Source organism: Cnephaeus nilssonii (genome assembly GCF_951640355.1).
Source record: "Cnephaeus nilssonii genome assembly, chromosome: X".
Lineage (NCBI taxonomy): Eukaryota > Metazoa > Chordata > Mammalia > Chiroptera > Vespertilionidae > Cnephaeus > Cnephaeus nilssonii.
In genome coordinates, this window is record NC_137071.1 from 115,365,052 (window position 1) to 115,385,259 (window position 20,208).

The 20,208-nt window shown below is 38.3% G+C and overlaps 1 protein-coding gene across 3 annotated transcripts in view; it reads left to right on the plus strand.

Annotated features, from left to right (window-relative positions):
- The window catches only part of TENM1 (teneurin transmembrane protein 1), a gene marked incomplete at its 5' end in the record, with an annotated part of 652,563 nt that overhangs the window by 340,243 nt on the left and 292,112 nt on the right, over positions 1-20,208 (plus strand). For all 3 annotated transcript variants that reach the window (XM_079765170.1, XM_079765171.1, XM_079765172.1), the window contains 2 exons: positions 17,101-17,300; positions 18,543-18,753. In XM_079765170.1, coding sequence (XP_079621296.1) covers positions 17,101-17,300; positions 18,543-18,753 — 411 coding nt within the window. The remainder of the gene's footprint in view (positions 1-17,100; positions 17,301-18,542; positions 18,754-20,208) is intronic.

A 20,208-nucleotide genomic window follows, 5' to 3' on the forward strand; every position in this document is an offset into this window, starting at 1 on the left:
ACATCAATGTGAGAGAGACACATCAATGGCTGCCTCCCACATGCGCCCTGACCAGGGCCAGGGGTCGAGCCTGCAACCTAGGTATATACCCTCAATCAGAATCGAACCCAGGACCCTTCACTCCGAAGGCCTACCCTCTATCCACTGAGCCAAACCGATTAGGGCTACTCTTTTTATTATTATTACTGTCTGTAATGAGTTTTATTTGTAAGAAGTTTTAATTTTATATTATTAAAGATTTTCTGGGTTCTGAAAAAGTAGAAATCAAAGGTTGTAGTAATATGACAATCCATGACAATTGGCTGCCTCTCTTTTCTGAAGCCTGGCACAAGAAGATACTAGTATACAACCCTCTCATTACCCTCAACTTTAGGATAAGTGGGTGATAATATATTATCTTCATTAAATGTGTAGTAAGTTGTTGTCAAGAGTTTGGACAGATGTGACTGCCCTGTCCTCTGGGGACCCATTCTAAGATACAAAAGGATGTGCTGGATACATTGATCTATTGATCAATGACCAGACTTCCTGCCACCACCCCAAATCCAGAATGATTTGATTATAATAACCTACATATGACAAATATCTAACATTGTATAAAATATAGAAAATAGGCATCGCTGCTATGTACTACCAATTAAACATTCTAAAAGGACTAGCCAGGAGACAGTTCAGCTTCTAGGTAACAAACAGGTGACCTTCTAAAAACACTTGGAAATACATTAACACTCTTGTGACATTTAATGAAAGTGTGTGTGTGTAGGTGTGTGGGCTATGCATGTCAATATATAACTTCTAACCATGTTTTTGTAATATCTTTGTTGAGATATAATTTTACATACTATGTAAATCACCAATTTAAAGTGTACAATTCATTGATTCTTAGTATATTCAGAGTTATGTAGCTATCACCATTATTTAATTGGTATTTTCATCATACCAAAAAGAAAGCTCATAGTCTTTGGCAGTCATTCCATATCCTCACCTCTCCCAGCCCCTGACAACCACCAGTCTCCTTTATGATTTTATATATTTGTACATTTCATATAATGTGTAGCCATTTGTCTCTGGCTTCTTTCACTTTGCATAATGTTTTCAAGGTTTGTACATGTTGTAGTATGTATCACTATTTCATTCCTTTTTATGACTGCATACTATTCCATTGTATGGGTATACCACCTTTCGTTTATCTATTCACCAGTTGATAGATCTTTTGTGAATTTTCACTTTTTTGAGCTATTATCAATAATGCTACTATGAACATTTATGTAAAGGTTTTTGTTAGAACATCTGTTTTCAATTATTTTTGATATATACTAAGGTGTGGAATGGCTAGGTCATATGGTAATTCTATGTTTAATTTTTTAAAAAACTGCCAAACTGTTTTCCAAAGAAGTTGCAACATTTTACATTCCCACTAGCAGTGAATGAAAGTGACTGTTGCTCCACATCCTTGTCAACTCCTCTTAATGTCTTTGGTTTTTATTTTAGCCTAGTGGGTGTGAAGTGGTATCTCACTGTGGATTTAATTTGCATGCCCTTGAAAACTAATGAAGTTAAGCTTCTTTTCCTGTGCTTGTTGGCCATTTGGATGTCTTCTTTGGAGAAATGTCTACTTAGATCCTGTGCCCATTTTTCAATCAGTTTGTGTGTTGTTGTTTTTTTATCTTTATTGTTGAGATTATTACAGGTGTCCCCCTTTTTTCCCCCATAGCTCCTTTCCACTCGGTTCCTACTCCATCACAGGCCCTCACCACCTTATTGTCTGTGTCCATAGGTAATGCATACATGCATATAAGATCCTTGTCTAATCTCTTCCTGCACCCCCACACCCCCTTCCCTCTGAGAATCATCAGTTCGTTCTATTTCCATGCCCCTGATTCTATTCCATTCACCAGTTTATTCTGTTCATCAGATTTGTTAATTTTATTTTTAGATTTTATTGTTGAGAGATATGTATTTGTTGCCAAATTGTTGTTCATATTTTTTATCTTTACCTTTTTCTTCTCCTTCCTCTTTTTAAAGAATACCCTTCAGCATTTCATCTAATACTGGTTTTATGGTGATGAACTCCTTTAGCTTTTTCTCATCTGTGAAGCTCTTGATCTGACCATCAATTCTAAATGATAGTTTTGCTGGGTAATCTTGGTTGTAGGTTCTTGCTATTCATCACTTTGAATATTTCTTGCCACTCCCTTCTGGCCTAAATAGTTTCTGTTGAGAAATCAGCTGACAGTCCTATGGGCACTCACTTATAAGTAACTTTTTCTTTTGCTGCTTTTAAGATTCTCTCTTTGTCTTTTGCCCTTGTTATTTTAATTATGATGTGTCTTGGTGTGGTCCTCTTTGTGTTCCTCTTGTTTGGGGTTCTCTGCGCTTCCTGGCCTTGTAAGTCTATTTCTTTCACCAGGTAGGGGAATTTTTCTGTCATTGTTTCTTCCAATAGGTTTTCAATATATTGCTCTCTCTCTCTCTCTCTCTCTTCTGACACCACATAATTTGGATGTTGGAACACTTGAAATTTTCCCAGAGGTTTCTTACGCTACCTTCATATATTTGGATTCTTTTTTCTTTTTGCTCTTATGGTTGGGTATTTTTTGCTTCCTCATATTTCAAATCGTTGATTTAATTCTCGGGATCCTCTAGTCTACTATTGAATCCCTGTATATTATTCTTTATTTCAGCCAGTGTATGCTTCATTTCTGACTGGTCCTTTTCCATATGTTTGGAATTCTCACTAAGATCCTTGAAGGTCTCACTAAGTTCCTCAGAGGTTTCTAGAAGATTCTTGAGTAACCTTATAACTGTGGTTTTGAACTCTATATCCAATAGTTTGCTTTCTTCCATTTCTTTCATTTGTGACATCATGTTTCTTTGTCTCCATATCTTGACTGCTTCCCTGTGTTTGCTTCTATGTATTGGGTAGCTGCTAAGTCTCCTTGACAGAGTGGCTTTGTGTGGTAGATGTCCTATAGGGCCCAGTGGCTCAGCCTCCCCAGTCACCTGAGGTGTATACTCTTGGTACCCCCCTATGTGGGCTGTGTGCACAGTTTTGTTGTAGTTAAGCCTTGATTGCTATTGGTATCACTGGGAGGAATTGATCTCCAGGCCAATTGGCTGTGAGGACCAGCTGCAACTACAGTGGGAGACCTGCTGTGCAGGAGACACCCTTATGGAACAGGACTTGCTTCAGTGGGGCTTTGGTGCTCACTGAGTCTGCCCCTTGAGTGTGTCACTTATGGGTGTGTAGAGTTATACTCTGGTATGGTCTGACACTGACCACTGGGTACACTGGCTTTTGGGTCTCCAGGGAGATGCAAAGTCACCCACTGCCTAGGGCCACCCAGCAGAAGCTACATAGAGATATGCAGATTCCTCCTCTTTGTTATCAGGTTTGGAAGTGTCCAGATGAGGCCCAGCTATAAAGCAAGGTAAGCTGGTGCTGGTGCCTGGTATTGGGCCTTTTATTGATAGGTTTGGGGCTCCCTGACCCAACTGCAGCTTGTTTGACAGGTTTTAGCCTGAGAAAGGACAGGCCATTCATATGCAAAAGCTGCCGCACACAGCTTGGGTGAGGTTATAAATTGGGTGGGGTGGGGTCTCAGGGAATTATCAGGGCAGAGCAAACAGAAATGGCTGCCAGTCAGCCCTGCAACTAGGGAGGTCCCAGCACAGAAACAATGATCCCTGCAAGCTCCTCTGTCTAGAAGAAAGCCTCCCCCAAGTTCCTGCCCCAATTCCAGATAGTCCAGTTTCTCCTCATATGTGTCTGGGTCCGCCAGAGCCTTGCTCACCACTGGAGCTCAGAGGAAGCGGGAGCTTGTAAGTTCAGTTCATGGTGCTGGCCTTTTAAGAGGAGCAGCTGGGCCCTAGCCAGCTTGGCTCAGTGGATAGAGAATTAGCCTGCTGACTGAAGGGTCCCAGGTTCGATTCCGGCCAAGGGCACATGCCTGGGTTGTGGGTTCAATCCCCAGTAGGGGGCGTGCAAGAGGCAGCCAATCAGTGATTCTCTCTCATCATTGATGTTTCTATCTCTCTCTCATTTTTCCTTCCTCTCTGAAATCAATAAAGAAATATACTTTAACCCTTAAAAAAATAAAGAGGAGCAGCTGGGTCTCCATCAGCCTCTATGTCACTGAGCCCTAACCTGCACTGGTTTTTACAGCCCGTAGTTCTTACTACCTGTCGGGACTTCTTTCCCCAGCTCTGGGACCCTGGGCTGGGCATCTGGTGTGGACCAGGGATCCCTTTGCTCTTCTGGGTGGCCTCCGCAGAGGTGATCTCCCTCCTGATTAAAAAAGCAGCCCATGTGGATGCCGGACCAGCCAGTCTGTACCTCCGCACCTCCTACCAGTCTCAGTGTGCTTTCTTCATTACTTCTCTAGTTGTAAGACTTCCATTTAGCCAGCTTTCCAGTGATTCTGGATGAGGTTGTTCTGTATTTCAGTTGTAATTTTGATGTGGTTGTGTGAGGCAGAGAGTACAGGCATTTGCCTACACTGCCATCTTGGTTCTCCTAGTTAGTCTTTTTATTGTAAGAATTCTTAATGTACACAAGTCCCTTATCTGATGTATGATTTACAGATATTTTCTCCCAGTCTGTGGGAGAAGAAGGCTGTCTCATATTTTCTTGATGATGTCCTTTCAAGCAGAAAAGTTTTTCATTTTGATGAAGTCATATTTATCTATGTTTTCTTTTGTTGTATGTGCTTTTAATGTCACATCTAAGAAACTATTGCAAAATCCAAGGTCATAAAGATTTATGCCTGTTTTCATCTGGGAAGTTTATAGGTTTAGTCCCCTTAAATTTAGATATTTGATCTATTTTAAGTTAATTTTTGTGTATAGTGTGACGGAATGATTCAACTTCACTCTTTTGGATATTCAGTTGTCCAGTACCACTTATTGAAAAGACTATTCAACTATTCTTTCCTCCATTGAATTGTCTTGATGCCCTTATTAGAAAAGTCAGTTGATTATAAATGTGATGTTTTATTCTTTGACTCTTAATTCTATTCCATTGATCTATATATCTATTCTAATGCCAGTACCACCTGTCTCAATTACTGTAGCTTTATAATAGGTTTTGAAATCAGGAAGTGTGAAACCTTCAATATTTTTTATGATTCTTTTAGTTTTTCTGGGTCTCTTGCATTTCAATATAAATTTTAGCTCAACTTGTGTATTTCCGCAAATATGGGAGTTGAAATTTTGATGGGGATTGCATTCAATCTGTAGATCAGTGTGGTAAATATTGCTATCTTAATAGCAAAATTTTTGATCCATGAGCATAAATGTCTTTCCATTTATTTAGATCTTCTTTAATTTCTTTCAATGATGTTTTATATTTCTCAGTGTACAAATCTTATAACATTTTATTAAATGTATCCCTAAGTTTTTTGTTTTCGTTTTTTAATCCCCACCCAAAGATATGTTTTTCAATGAGTTTTTTAGACTGAGAGGAAAAAGGAGAGAGAGAAACATCAATATGTGAGAAAAATTTGAATTGGCTGCTTCCCATACGCACCCCTACTGGGATCAAACCTGCAACCTAGGTAAGTACCCTGACTGGGAATCAAACCTGCCACCTTTTGGTGTACAGGATGACTCCAACCAACTGAGCCACCCAGCCATGGATCTATCCCTAAGTTTTTTATTCTTTTTGATAATATTATAAATGAAATTTTTTCTATAATTTCATTTTTGAATTTTTCATTGCATATATCCATATTCATTACATTTTGAATATTATTTTTTGCATATGGCAATATTATTTCTAAGACGGTATTTTATTCCATGTTGACCCATGACTCTGAGTATATGTTTGGACATATAATAATGTGATAATAAATTTGAGTTTTATTCTAGTTTCACCAAAGAAATTAAAAGAGATTGGCTACTTCCTATGCCATTTTTAATCAGCATACTGAGGTTCTTCAAACATAATTTATATTTCACTGTGTGAGATTATATGTCAAGTCAGGAGAGCCTACAATTTGAACACTAATTTTTTGTGTGAATGCTGTACTATTTAACAGTCAATAGACCACACCAGAAGAACTGGGAAACCTTAAATGTTTTAGGAAAGTTGAAAGTTCTTGCAATGAAATTCTTCTCAAAGGGGAATTATGCGGGGTTTTTGGTATGTGTTTTTTGTATTTTTTTTAATCATCACCCAAGGAGAGAATGGAAGGGAGGAAGAAGGGGGAAGAGAGAGAGAAACATTGACATGAGACACATTGATTGGTTGTCTCTGGCACACACCTCTACTGGGGATGGGGAACCTGCAATTGAGGTACATGCCCTTGACCAGGAATTGAACCTGAGACCTTTTGGTAGGTAGGCTGTTGCTGTTACCAATGGTCCAAATTGGCCAGGACATTTCTTTTAAATTATAAGTTCAACAAATAGATATACAGAGTCAAAATGTAATTCAAAATTGGTCCCATCATTAAGGTTTAGATTTTTACAATTCCATTTCACTTCTGACTGAGAAGATGTATACATTACTAGATAAGCTACTGACCTGGAATTTTAAGTCTTTCAATGTCTGTACCTAACTCTTTACACTTACACACTAATGTATTTCTCAAGTGTAAGATTAGTTAATGGACTTTTTTACAAAATCAGCTATCTATTTTCAGTGTCAGTGAGACAGAGGGATTTTTATTTCTAAACATATTTTATTCACAGTTAATTCCCAAAGGTTTTTGTGTGCAGATGGTTTCAATTCTTACTTCTACCATACCTTGTGCTGAAATGTCAAAATAACTTATCAACATTACAAAATAAATTATCAAGATTACTATTTTATTAATTCACACAAACAGTATTTACCAAGTACCTACTATATACAAGGTTCATGCCTCCTTTTCTTTTTCCCGCCTACTCTTGGGCTATATAATGAATATGAAAAGCTATGTGTAATACACAATCTGGAATATCTGTCCCTGAAGAATTGAGAGTTTAATACATATTTCTCTTCAACAGTTCATATAAGGAAAATTATACAAGGCCACATAGAAGGAAGGGGGATAGGTTTTCACTGTTCTTTTTTCATCTCCACTGCTTTTAATCACAGGAAGTATAGGTTGATTTCACTTCCTCGTTTTATTTCAAGCACTGATATTCTAAATTTTACAAAGACTTGTTGCTGTGAAATGATTATTATATTTGAAGGAACACAGAGGATAGTATGTAAATCATTAAACACACTAGGACTAATTCAGGTGAAAGACCATACCAAAGCCATTTGATTCTGTCTTTTGGAGATTTTGAATGTGCCATAGCGTGATATGTAGGGCAAATATGATCTTAAGGTGTGTTTACTTGGACAACATTTACTTTATTTTTAAAGCAGTATCTTCTTAGCTTAGTTAATTTTCATGGAATTAGAAAATGTTTTTAGAAGACTACTAAGATTGTTGTCATGGACAATACTACAGCTTTTAACCCTAGTCATTTTTATACAAGTACCTGATAGTGAAATCTTTTTCATGACCACATGTCAGTATCTTTTACTAATGTTCCACTGAGTTTTGTACAGAATCATTAGATGCAAAATGTCTAGCTATATTAAATAGGAAAAATAAGTGTCTATATCCAGAATATAGTCATTTACCAACTATTTGGTAAAGACCATGTACACTGAGTGCCCAGATTATTATGATCTCTGAACACATAATAATCTGACCACTCAGTGTATATCCTATATAATAAAAGGCTAATATGCAAATTGTCCCCTCGACCAGGAGTTCGACCAGCAGGCAGGCCAGCCAACCGCCCATGTCCCCTCCTCCTGGCCAGGCTGGCTGGACCCCACCCATGCACAAATTCATGCACTGGGCCTCATATATATATATATACACACACACACACACTACACACACACACACACACACACACACACACACACACTGAGTGGCCAAATTATTATACGTTCGGAGATCATAATAATCTGGCCACTCAGTGTATATATATATAAAAGCCTAAGCGACTGTTCGACCGTCTGACTGGTAGCAATGACCAGGGGGCAGATGCTCCAACTGGTAGCTATGATGCACACTGACCACCAGGGGGAAGACGCTCAATGCAGGAGCTGCCAAGCTGTGGTGATTTGGCCACTCCAGTTCTTGGTTGATGCACCTGGAACCAGAGAGGAGGAAGCCCGATTCCGGGGTGCATCACCCAAGAACTGCCCTCTTGCAATCCAGGACCCCTCTGGGGATGTTGGAGAGCTGGTTTTGGCCCAATCCCCACAGGCCAGGCCGAAGGACCTCATCAGTATATGAATCCATGCACCAGGCCTCTAGTGTTATCCTATATAATAAAAGGGTAATATGCAAATAGACCGAATAGCAGAAAAACCAAACAACCAATCAAAGTGTAATATGCTAATGATATGCTAAGGCTGCTCAACCACTCACTATGACATGTGCTGACCACCAGGGGGCAGATGCTCAAACTGGTAGGTTAGCTTGCTGCTGGGGTCCAGCAGATCGGGACTGAGCGAGATTGGCTGCACATGCCCTGGAGCCCTCCCACAGCCCCTCCCCAGCCTGATCGTGTACAGGTGGGCTCCCTCAGCCTGGCCTGTGCCCTCTTGCAATCTGGGGCCCCTTGGGGGATGTCAGAGAGCCAGTTTCAGCCCTATCCCACAGGCTACTGCCCTTGGGAGGGTGCTGGACACAGGGCTCATGGCTGGCGATCACTGCTGCGACAGTATCAGCCTCTCCAGATCAAGACTGATTGGGCATGAGCCTACGGCAGGCACAGTGGGGACAGGATGAGTAGGAGTAGCAGGTAGGAGCTGCAGGCGGCATTTGATTGTGGGTTTCAGCCCGATCCCTGCAGGCCACCCAGAGGAACCCCACCCGTGCACGAATTTGTGCACCAGACCCCTAGTTAATAATAATTTTATTAGTATTCAGGTATGTGTATGAGACTAGATATAATAAAGCCTTGGGTTAGTCAATAACAGCCATTGCATGCAGTATCTGTCACCAATTCCAGGCCCCCATATTTACCTTCCAGTTAGCTTGACCTTTTCTTCTTGAACTTAACTCCCATCAGTTAGTTTGCCATCCTTTAACATAGCCTGTCTGCCATTGTTTTTCCCCACTCAGCAACTGATGCCTGTATTGTAACCAAAAAAGAGAGTGCTTGGCTCAAACTAAATTTATGGATATTGGTGAGACTGTGATAACTACAGTACTGCAAAGTATGATATTATCTGTGGCTCTGTGCAATTCATCTTGGATTTGTGCAAGGAAGTTACTGGAGAATGCAGTATTCCTGGACCTTCTGATATGCTTCAGTAAAATAAGTGTTTAAATGACAATTTAAACAATTCCTGGACCTTCTGATATGCTTCAATAAAATAAGTGTTTAAATGACAATCAAAACACGAATATTACAAAAACTATACCTTAGCACTAAAATATTTTATCTTTGCTGCTGCCAATTTGCAAATGAAGGATCAAAGTTAATGGTAAATTTGGCCAAAATTATTCCAGTTACCTATATAGAATTTCTTCCTAAAATCACATTACATGCTGTTTTTCTGCATGAAACTTTTTCCCATTTAGTATCCCACTTTAAGCTACATTAAGAAAATAATGAAATAATAAAGGAACTAATCATCACGACATCGTAATTCATAACTAATTTTAGGAGAAGATAAAATGGAGCCAGCTATTTAGTGATATAAACTACTAACAAGGAGATACCTTTCTTTCTGATGCACTAAGCTCCAAAAGGTTAGAGGCTGCAAAATTTTCCATCTGCAAGCTGTGAGAATTTCTCTTCTCTAATACCAAAATGCTGCAACTTACCAAAAATAGCTTGGTTTGCTATTTTTATTTAAATTATATCCACATGTTCATTCGTGTTGTCATTTCTCTTCGCCTACCTTGCCTTAACTATGATGCAAGCTCTCAAAGGGTAAGACCATCTTCTGTTAAAATTATTTTTATAAATGTCTTACAATTATATGCTTCGGATATTTAGTAATGCTAATAATCAGGAAACTCCAGCAGCATAACTTCATGAGTTTCATTTGATTTAGTGAATAACATTTAAGTAGCCTCATTATGCAATATATGGTGCTATAAAGTCAGATGGAAGAGATAGTGTAGCATTTGGTAAAGCTCGTATATAAAGGTTAATGTCCATCAGCCAGTTTTGCCTTGATTTTTTAGATATGACAGTGTCTGTATTCATTAAAGGCTGTCTGCAGCACCTTTAAAAATAGTGTTTGCTAAACCTAAATCCTTTAAAATTGTTTTATATTTTTAATACTGTTTGCATGACCAAATGATGCATATTATGAAGTGGTAAAAGCCCCCAATGAGGAAAGCAGTTGAACAAACTGAACATTAAGTTGAGAAGAGAAGTAAATGTCCATATAAACACAGACTCTTAATTGCCTGTTCATTAAAGACATTTGTCAGCTTCAGGACATTAAGAGTTAAATGTTGAATCAACCCTTTGGGGACCAAACTTTTCTTTCTGACATGGAAAAAAGTAACCTTCAGTGAAAAATAAGGTCCTCAGTTGGTCATTCATCATCTCAAAGGGCATATTTTATTATAAATGTCAATTCCATAAAATTATGTGTCCTGTAATACATAATTATGTTCAAAATTGCATTTGAAATGTATTATTAACAGTTAACAGTGAACATTCTTAAAATAGTTATTACTCTTGGCCTTAACACAAAAAGCAATAATGGAGGTATTTTAGGGAGTTAAAAGCTGTAAGACTTTGGCCTCTGAATAAAGCCACTGCAGGTGTGTTTCTTAATGGGATGTTAATTTTACAGCAGGTAAACACAAAGGATAGAGACCATGTGTGTTTTTAAACGGTGTTCGGTCTAGTTTCATTTTTGTGTATGGTGTAAGTTGGTGGTCAAATGAAACTAGACCACCAACTTACACCATACACAAAAATAAACTCAAAATGGATAAAGGACTTAAACATAAGACAGGAAACCATAAAAATATTAGAGGAATCCACAGGCAGCAAAATCTCAGAAATATGCCGAAGCAATTTCTTCACCGATACTGCTCCTAGGACAATGGAAACTAAAGAGAAAATAAACAAATGGGACTACATCAAAATAAAAAGCTTTTGTACAGCAAAGGAAACTATCAACAAAACAACAAGAAAGCCCACTGCAAGGGAGAACATATTTGCCAATGTTATCACCGATAAGGGTTTAATCTCCAACATTTACAGGGAACTCATACAACTTAACAAAATGAACATAAACAACCCAATCAAAAAATTGGCAATGGACCTAAATAGATAATTTTCAAAAGAAGACAGAAGGAAGGCCAAGAGACATATGAAAACATGCTCAAAGTCACTAATCATCTGAGAGATGCAAATCAAAATGACAATGAAGTACCATCTCACACCTGTCAGAATAGCTGTCATCAACAAATGACAAGTGCTGGCGAGGATGCGGAGAAAAAGGAACCCTCGTGCACTGCTGGTGGGAATGCAGACTGGTGCAGCCACTGTGGAGAACAGTATGGAGTTTCCTCAAAAAACTAAAATGGAACTCCCATTTGATCCAGTGACCCCACTTCTAGGAATATATTCCAAGAAGCTAGAAACACCAATCAGAAAGGATATATGCACCCCTATATTCATAGTGGCACAATTCACCATAGCTAAGATTTAGAAACAGCGTAGGTGCCCATCAGCAGATGAGTGGATTAAAAAACTTAGGTACATCTACACAATCGAATACTATGCTGTGGTAAAAAAGAAGACGTTCTTACCATTTGCAACAGCATGGATGGAACTGGAAAGCATTATGCTAAGTGAAATAAGCCAGTCAAAGATAAATATTACATTATCTCACTCATTTGTGGCATATAATGAACAACATAAACGGATGAACAAAAACAGATCCAGAGACAGAGAAACATCGATCAGACAGTCTAACCTTAGAGGGAAGGTAGGGGAGGGTGGGGGTAAGGGGGAGATATCAACCAAAGGATTTGTATGCATGCATATAAGCCTAGCCAATGGACACCGACAACATGGGGGTGAGGGCATGAGTGGGGGTAAGGGGGTAATGGGGGGATAAGGACACATATGTAATACCTTAATCAATAAAGAAATTAAAAAAAAAATAAACTGTGTTTGGTGTGGAGAAGTTGATAGCTGATAATATAAAGGTGATGTGAAATGAGGCCAAATTGAACTTTCCCTCATAAGGATAATCAGCCTTGCTTGAGATGAAGACAATCCTCTTGTATCCCTTTTCTCCCTCCCACCACATAACAAAGAATTCCACAGAAATAAATATTAAAGTAGCACATCAGAAATCACTAGAAAATGTGGCAATAAATAATAAAGATCTGATTGTCCAAATTCAACATCCTCTCACACAAACTATCTTCTAGGAGTCTTGTTTTTTGTTTTGTTTTTATTTGTTGTTGTTTTTAATATATGTTTATTGATTTCCAAGAGAGAAAGAGAATAGTAACATTAATGATGAGAATCACTGATCAGCTGCCGCCTGCACGCCCCCTATTGGGGATTGAGCCCACAACCCAGGCATGTGCCCTTGATCGGAATTGAACCCGGGACCCTTCAGTCTGCAGGCCGACACTTGTTTTTGCTACCGACATTAACTCACCCAAACTCATAATCATGGGGTTGATTTTGACCTTGCCTTAGCCCTCACACCCAGTGTCCCAATGTCGGAAGAACTTTGCCTCTCCATGTGTGGGCTGTCGACCACTAAACATGGGCATTAATGGGAACTTGTTTGAAATATCAAAACTCAGACCAAGAGAATCATAATTTGCATTTTAACAAGACCCCCTTCTTATGCCCATACAATTTTGAGGAGCTCTACTATAGCATTTTCCTTTACATTGTTTTCTTTCCACCTTTTTCCCCTTTCCTTTCTGGGGAATTAACTTTTTATTGTTACAACTCTATATTTTAGATATATTTTGTATACAAAACATATAATTCGATTTTACCTTTTGATTAGGAATGATGGTTCTTTTCATTTTAACACAAGCGTTTAGTTCATTGCTCTTTGATTTAATTATAGATATAGATATATGAAAGTTATCTTCCCTCTTTTATGTTTGCTAATTAACCATTCTAGTCTGTGTCTTCCCTTTCTTCTTTTGTTTAAACTATTTTTATCTTGGATTTATTTTCTCTATGCTAGTTCAGAAAATAATTTTTTTTTTGCTTTTTAATATTTATACTTAAAATTATAATAAGATTTTTAAATATATAATAACCTAAAGTTGACTGATATTTGTACCATTATTTGGGATAATCCAGTTTTACACTTCCCAGGTAATATGTGATTATTTTTAACTTTATTGAGAAATAACTGACAAGTATAATTATATTACATTTAAAGTGTACAATATGATAATTTGAAAAACATGCATTGTAAAATGATTAACAAGATCAAGATAATTAATACATTCATCACCTCATATAGTTAACATAGTCAACTCTTTTTTTTATGTGTGGTGAGAATGCTTAAGATTTACTTTCAAGTATATAATGCCATATTTTTAACTATAGTCTGCATATTAGATTCTCAGAACTTCTTCTTATAACTTAAAATGTTATAGGTAACCCTTTTACCTATATCACCCCATTTGCCCCTCATTCCAGTGCTAGCAACCACTGTTCTATTCTTTGTTTCTATAAAATCAGCTTTTTTTTTTTTTTTTAGATTCCACATATAAGTGACACGGTACAATGCTGGTCTTTGTCTGGCTTATTTCACTTAGCATAATGCCCTCCAGACTCATCCATTTTTGTTGCAAATCACCTTTCCTTTTTATGAGTGAATAATATTCCACTAGAGGCCCGGTGCATGAAATTCGTGCACGGAGGGGGGTTGTCCCTCAGCCCAGCCTGTACCCTGTCCAATCTGGGACCCCTCGAGGGATGTCCGACTGCCCGTTTAGGCCCAATCCCACTGGACATCCCTCTCACAATCCAGGACTGCTGGCTCCCAACTTCTTGCCTGCCTGCCTTCCTGATTGCCCCTAACAGCTTCTGCCTGCCAGCCTGATCACCCCCTAACCACTCTGCTGCCAGCCTGTTTGCCCCCAACTTCCCTCCTCTGCCGGCCTGGTCACCCCTAACTGCCCTCTCCTGCAGGGTTGATCACCTCCAACTGCCCTCCCTTGCAGGCCTGGTCCTTCTCAACTGCCCCCCTTGCAGGCCGGGTGCCTCCCAACTGCCCTCTCCTGCTGGCCATCTTGTGGTGGCCATCTTGTGTCCACATGGGGGCAGGATCTTTGACCACATGGGGGCAGCTATTTTGTGTGTTGCAGTGATGATCAATCTGCATATTACTCTTTTATTAGATAGGATAGAGGCCTGGTACAGGGGTGGGGGCCAGCTGGTTTGCCCTGAAGGGTGTCCCTGATCAGGGTGGGGTTCCCTTGGGGTGTGGGGCGGCCTGAGCGAGGGGCCTGTGGTGGTTTGCAGGCTGGCCACGCCCCCTGGCAACGCAAGCAGAGGCCCTGGTATCTGGAATTTATTTTCCTTCTACAATTGAAACTTTGTAGCCTGGAGTGGAGCCAAGCCTGGGGCTCCCTCCGTGGCTGGCAGCCATTTCTGTTGGGGTTATAATTGAAACTTTGTAGCTTAAGCGGGTGGGCTCGGCCAGGGAGTGCGGAAAGCTTTGCTTCCCCTGTTGCTGCCAGCAACCCTGGCCTGCTCTCTCAAGCTCCGTTCTGCTGCCATTTCTGTTTGAATTTGTTTACCTTCTATAATTGAAACTTTGTAGCTTGAGTGGAAGCTTAGGTCTGGCAAGGGCAGGCGGAAAGCTTGGCTTCCTCTGTTACCTAGGAAACCTTTCTTTCTGTGGCTGTAGCCATCTTGGTTGGGTTAATTTGCATACTCACTCTGATTGGATGGGCATGGCTTGTGGGTGTTTCGGAGGTATGGTCAATTTGCATATTTGTCTATTATTAGGTAAGATTATCCTATTTTGTGTATGTGTGTGTGTATCACATTTTTTATCCATTCATCCATCGAGGGTCATTTAGGTTGTTTCTGTATCCTGGCTATTGCAAATAATAGCAGTGAACGTGGGTGTACAGATATCTCTTTGGGATCCTTATTTCAGTTTCTTTGGATATATACCCAGGAGTGGGATTAATTGGTCATACAGTAGTTAAATTTTTAATTTTTTGATTAACCACTATTCTGTTTTCCAAAATGGCTTTACCATTATGCCTTCCCACCAACAGAGAGTATAAGGCTTCCCTTTTCTCTACAGCTTTTCCAACATTTGTTATCTCTTGCCTTTTTTATAATAACCAACCTAAAAGATGTGAGTTGATATCTCATTGTAGTTTTGATTTGTATTTTTACAATGATTAGTGATGTTGAGCACCTTTTCATATACCTATTGATCATTTGTGTGTTCTTTGGGAAAATGTCCATTCAGGTCCTTTGCCCATTTTTTAATTTAAATTATTTACTTCTTTATAATTCAATTGTATGAGTTTTTATATATTTTGGATATTAACCCCTTTTCAGTATATAGCTTGATAACATTTCCTCCCATTCTGTAGGTTGCCTTTTCAATTCATTGATTTATTCCCCTTTGTTGTGCATAATCCTTTTTAAATTCATTTTTTCTTTATTTTTACATCATTATTGACCTCTTTATTCCCCCCATACACTCTTCCACCTTCACCACCCCTCCCCCACTATACTGTCCTCTGTCCATGAGTTCTTCCTCTTTTTTGCTCAATCCCTCCCCTCTTCCCCACATCACTCTCACCTTATCAGAGCTGTCAGCTTGCTCTCTATGAGTCTGTGTCTATTTTGCTTGTTAGTTCAGTTTGTTCATTAAATTCCATATGTGAGTGAAATCATATGGTACTTGTCTTTTTCTGACTGTCTTATTTTACTTAGCATCATGTTAGTGTGGTATAGTAACACTTGTTTATTTTACAATTGACTAGAATGTACTTTTTCCACATGAGCTGTTGGACCCACCCTAAATTTAGATCTTAATGTCATTTCACCAAATTATTGCCCCATAATGCCTATATCATTCTTATGTCTCCCTGCTTAATCATCCTATCTTCTGCCTTAAGGTTAGCCTTTCTAATGCATCCAGACTTCTCCACTCTTCTTAAAAACCTTCAGTGGCTTTTCATTCTTTATCCAATAAAGCCTTAAGACCGACACTCAAGACCTTTTAAAATGTGATTCCGTCCTTTCCCGCCATGTCCAACTGCTCATCTATATATATACCTTAGCTTTACAATTTTCTATCCTCTTTGCTTTGGTTCAAGCTGTTCCTTCCATGTGGAACAACCTTCCCAACAGCTCTGTTGAAATCCTCTCCCTCTTTTAAGGCCCATATTAAATACCACTTCCCATAAATACCCTTTTCTGGTTCATTCATTTATTGAGTAAGCATGTACTTATCATATACTATTTGCCCACATTCTTCTAGTTACTGAGGATAAAGCAAGGAACAAAACAGCCACAGCTTCATGGAGCTTATATTTTACTGGGATAAAAAAGGCAATAAACATTATATAAGTAAAACAGGTTATATGTTAGGTGGTGGTAAGCACTAGGGAGAAATATAAAGGAAGATAAAGGGCATAGAGACAGCTAGGAATGAAGAGTATCCTCCAACCGAATACCTTTCCCTCCTTTGAATAACCAGAGTACTTATTTTCTTTTACAACGTGGTTATTTGTGTACTTGTCCTATTTTATCTCTTATATTCAAAGCTCCTTAAGAGCAAGAACTGCATCTTACTCATTTTTGTATCTCTTGCAGCTTCTGCGGCAGAATTCAGTAAATAATGGTTAAAATGAATCAAACGATGGAAATAAATGCAATAGCAGTTTAATAGAAGGGAGAGACTGATAGAGTGGTTGGTTAGGGAGGGCTCCTTGGATGATATTTAATTTGGGTAAAGCCTTGAAAAGATGGGTGGTGTGGGAAGTAAAGAGCTGAGTAAGTCATTTTGATGTATCTGTTCTTGAAAAACTAAAAACCATTGCTTTATAAATTAAGGTTAATGTTGTGTGTAATTTTCTTTACTTTTAAAACCAGTATTTCAGAAGGGCCGAGCAATAGACACTGGAGAAGTTGACATTGGTGCACAGGTCATGCAGACCATTCCACCTGGCTTATTCTGGCGTTTCCAGATTACTATCCACCATCCAATATATCTGAAATTCAATATTTCTTTAGCCAAGGACTCTCTGCTGGGAATTTATGGCAGAAGAAACATTCCACCTACACATACTCAGGTATTTGATATTACAGGTATTTCTTGACCCTTTTAAAGGGTGCTGGGATGACTAGTTTGGGGATTGTGACCTGCAACATGTGTGGGAGTCAAAGGTGAAGGCAAACAATCTTTGCAATGAACAAACATTCAGAGTAATCACACTAAAGTGAATGGAAAAAAAATGTCATTAAGAAATAAGGAATCGTATTTAGCAGAGCAGATTCAGAAAAGGGAGTTTAAGAAAATATTCTTGAAACTTGAATCCTTGGAACAGGATGACCATGAGCCTTCCCAACCCCCTCATCTTACTTCTATGGTGCCCACACCCCTCTTTGCTGGTTCCATGCACCCATGATCCCTTGTCCGGATGAGGGAATGCATATCAATAATGGAAATGAGTCAAAAGGCAGGTTTTGTCCTACAAGTAGAAAAGTTTCCTTGTTATTGTTAATAATAACTCAATTATGTAAAACCTCTATGGTTTACAATGCCCTTCTATAAACTGTAGCTACCTAATTTCTCTCATTCTGTTTTCCTTATCTCTTTCTCACATGAACCCATTTGGGACCCTGTTCCATCTAAGAAGTAGCATAAGGAATCATAGCCATCTGGGGCTTGCTTTGTTTTCAGAAGATATAACTGTAGTTCAAACCTTCCCTTCTGGATCAGACTAGGCAGGGGATTAGAATGCCATTCAAATGTGACTATTAAAATGTTCAAGGACACATGTGCCATGTGCTTATCCACTGATTAGGAATAAAAAGGGGGGTGTCCTTTGAATATCTAAATATGCTACTACAAAAATAATAAATTATGATGAATGTTTTCAAAGTTTGACTGTTTACTCATTTGTTTTTTAAAAATATATAAAACTCTTTAATTTGTAGGGAAGGCCATGGTAACATTTCTGAGGGGAATGTGTGGTTTCAACTGTCTTCTATCAGATAGAATGGTAAAATATCAAGATTCTCTTGCATAATACTAAACAAGATATTTTTCTATTTCTTGGTTTATTTATTTTTAAACAACTATTTTGAATACTCCAAAACTGAGAGGTTTATAACATTTACAAGTGTAGTGGGGCTTTTCCCCTCAGAATTAATATTCTTTTGGGTTTCAATTTACTTAAAATGAATAACTTCCTCTTCCTCTTTGCCTGCCTCCAAAGCAAAGAAGTATGAAATAGGGCAATGAAGTTAGAGATGTCCGTCAGTCAAGAAGTAAAAGCAGAGGCTCATATTTGTGTTCATATTTGTTCCAGTTTGATTTTGTAAAGCTAATGGATGGAAAGCAACTGGTGAAGCAAGACTCCAAGGGCTCTGACGATAGCCAGCACTCCCCTCGGAACCTGATCTTAACCTCACTGCAGGAGACAGGCTTCATAGAGTACATGGACCAAGGGCCTTGGTATCTGGCATTTTACAATGATGGCAAAAAGATGGAACAAGTATTTGTGTTAACTACAGCAATTGGTAAGCTGCCTTGGTTATTATTTTGAATTGACAGTATAACTCTAGAAAGACACAATCAGTGATTAAAGTAATACAGATGTTATTTAAGCTTATTGCTCATTCTGCTTTAAACTCATTATTCAGGATAGGTCACTATGAGAAAGGCTTATATTGTTGTCATTAATGTTTCAATGCTGACTAAGAGTTTTTAAAAGCTCCATTATTTGCTGCTATTTTAGGATACTTGCCATGCACCATTTTGTAAGTTTTCAATAGAAATAATTACCTGGATGACATTGTTACTGAGGTTACATAAGACAACTTCGGTGAAGAAGCGTTCAAGCAGGGGAAGCTCTGTTAGTTCAAGACCTAGTAAAAACAAAAACAAATAAGCACCTTTTAAAATGGAAAAGCTTGCATTGGTCCAGTTCTTTACAATGACTGATTCTAGAATCAACCTTTAAGGTTTCAAAATACAATGTGACAGTACTTAAATAAGAGTCTGAAAGAATAATAACTTGGGTCATTCAAAGCCATTTCTTTTATAATTTTTTAGTTTCAAAATCATCACAATGGCTCTTTCATGTTCTCGGGGTTTTTTAAAACATATTCTTTTTAATACAATGTCTTCACCCACTCTTATTCACAGTTCACCCTAGTTAGTCAGAGACATCTCACTCTTGTCATTTTTTTGGTGAATGCATTCCCCTTGACCCTTTGTGTGAATAAAGCTGAGCTTTTTAGCAATTTCAGAGCCCTGAGGATAAACAACTCATTGACACAGTATTATATTGTGTGAATTTTCCTAAAATACTCATCTGTTAAAAGAAGAAAAAATGTTTTGCAGCTGTCAGTTTTCTATACAGCTCTCACCATTTATCCTTTAGTTAATCTGCTCAACCATATGTTTAGGAAGATGTATTGACTGTTAATAGATATACCATCTGCTCTTTATAACAATTATGTTCTATTTTTACTTTATGCTGAAGACCTTGAGTCAGTAGAAAATGGTATTCCATCCATAAGATTATCAAAAACTTTCTTCTAAAGTAATCAGAAAGGTAGTAAAAATGTACTGATTATTTTTCCCCTATTGAAATACTTTACTGATTTTATATCTTCAAAAGAAAAAGTTTGTTAAATTGGAAAAAATATTTTGAGTCATGACATTGTTTTGCCACTCACAGACTCGTTGGGGCAGATTCAACAGACACAGAACTTACATGATATTTTTCTATCCAGGCCCAATTTTGATAAGGCAATTGCCAATGAGTTATGAGATCTAAATACTTGTGAAGATTTTTCCCTCTTCAAATTATCCTTGCCCCTAAGCTTAAGTTAAAATACTAACCAAACTATTTACCTTTTAAAAAATCAATAGATCCAGAAACATGCTTGGAGGTGTTTTTTTCCATCCCTTACTTCTTCCCAAAAAGAACCTAACCTTTGAAATATAAGTGTTATTATCCATATATT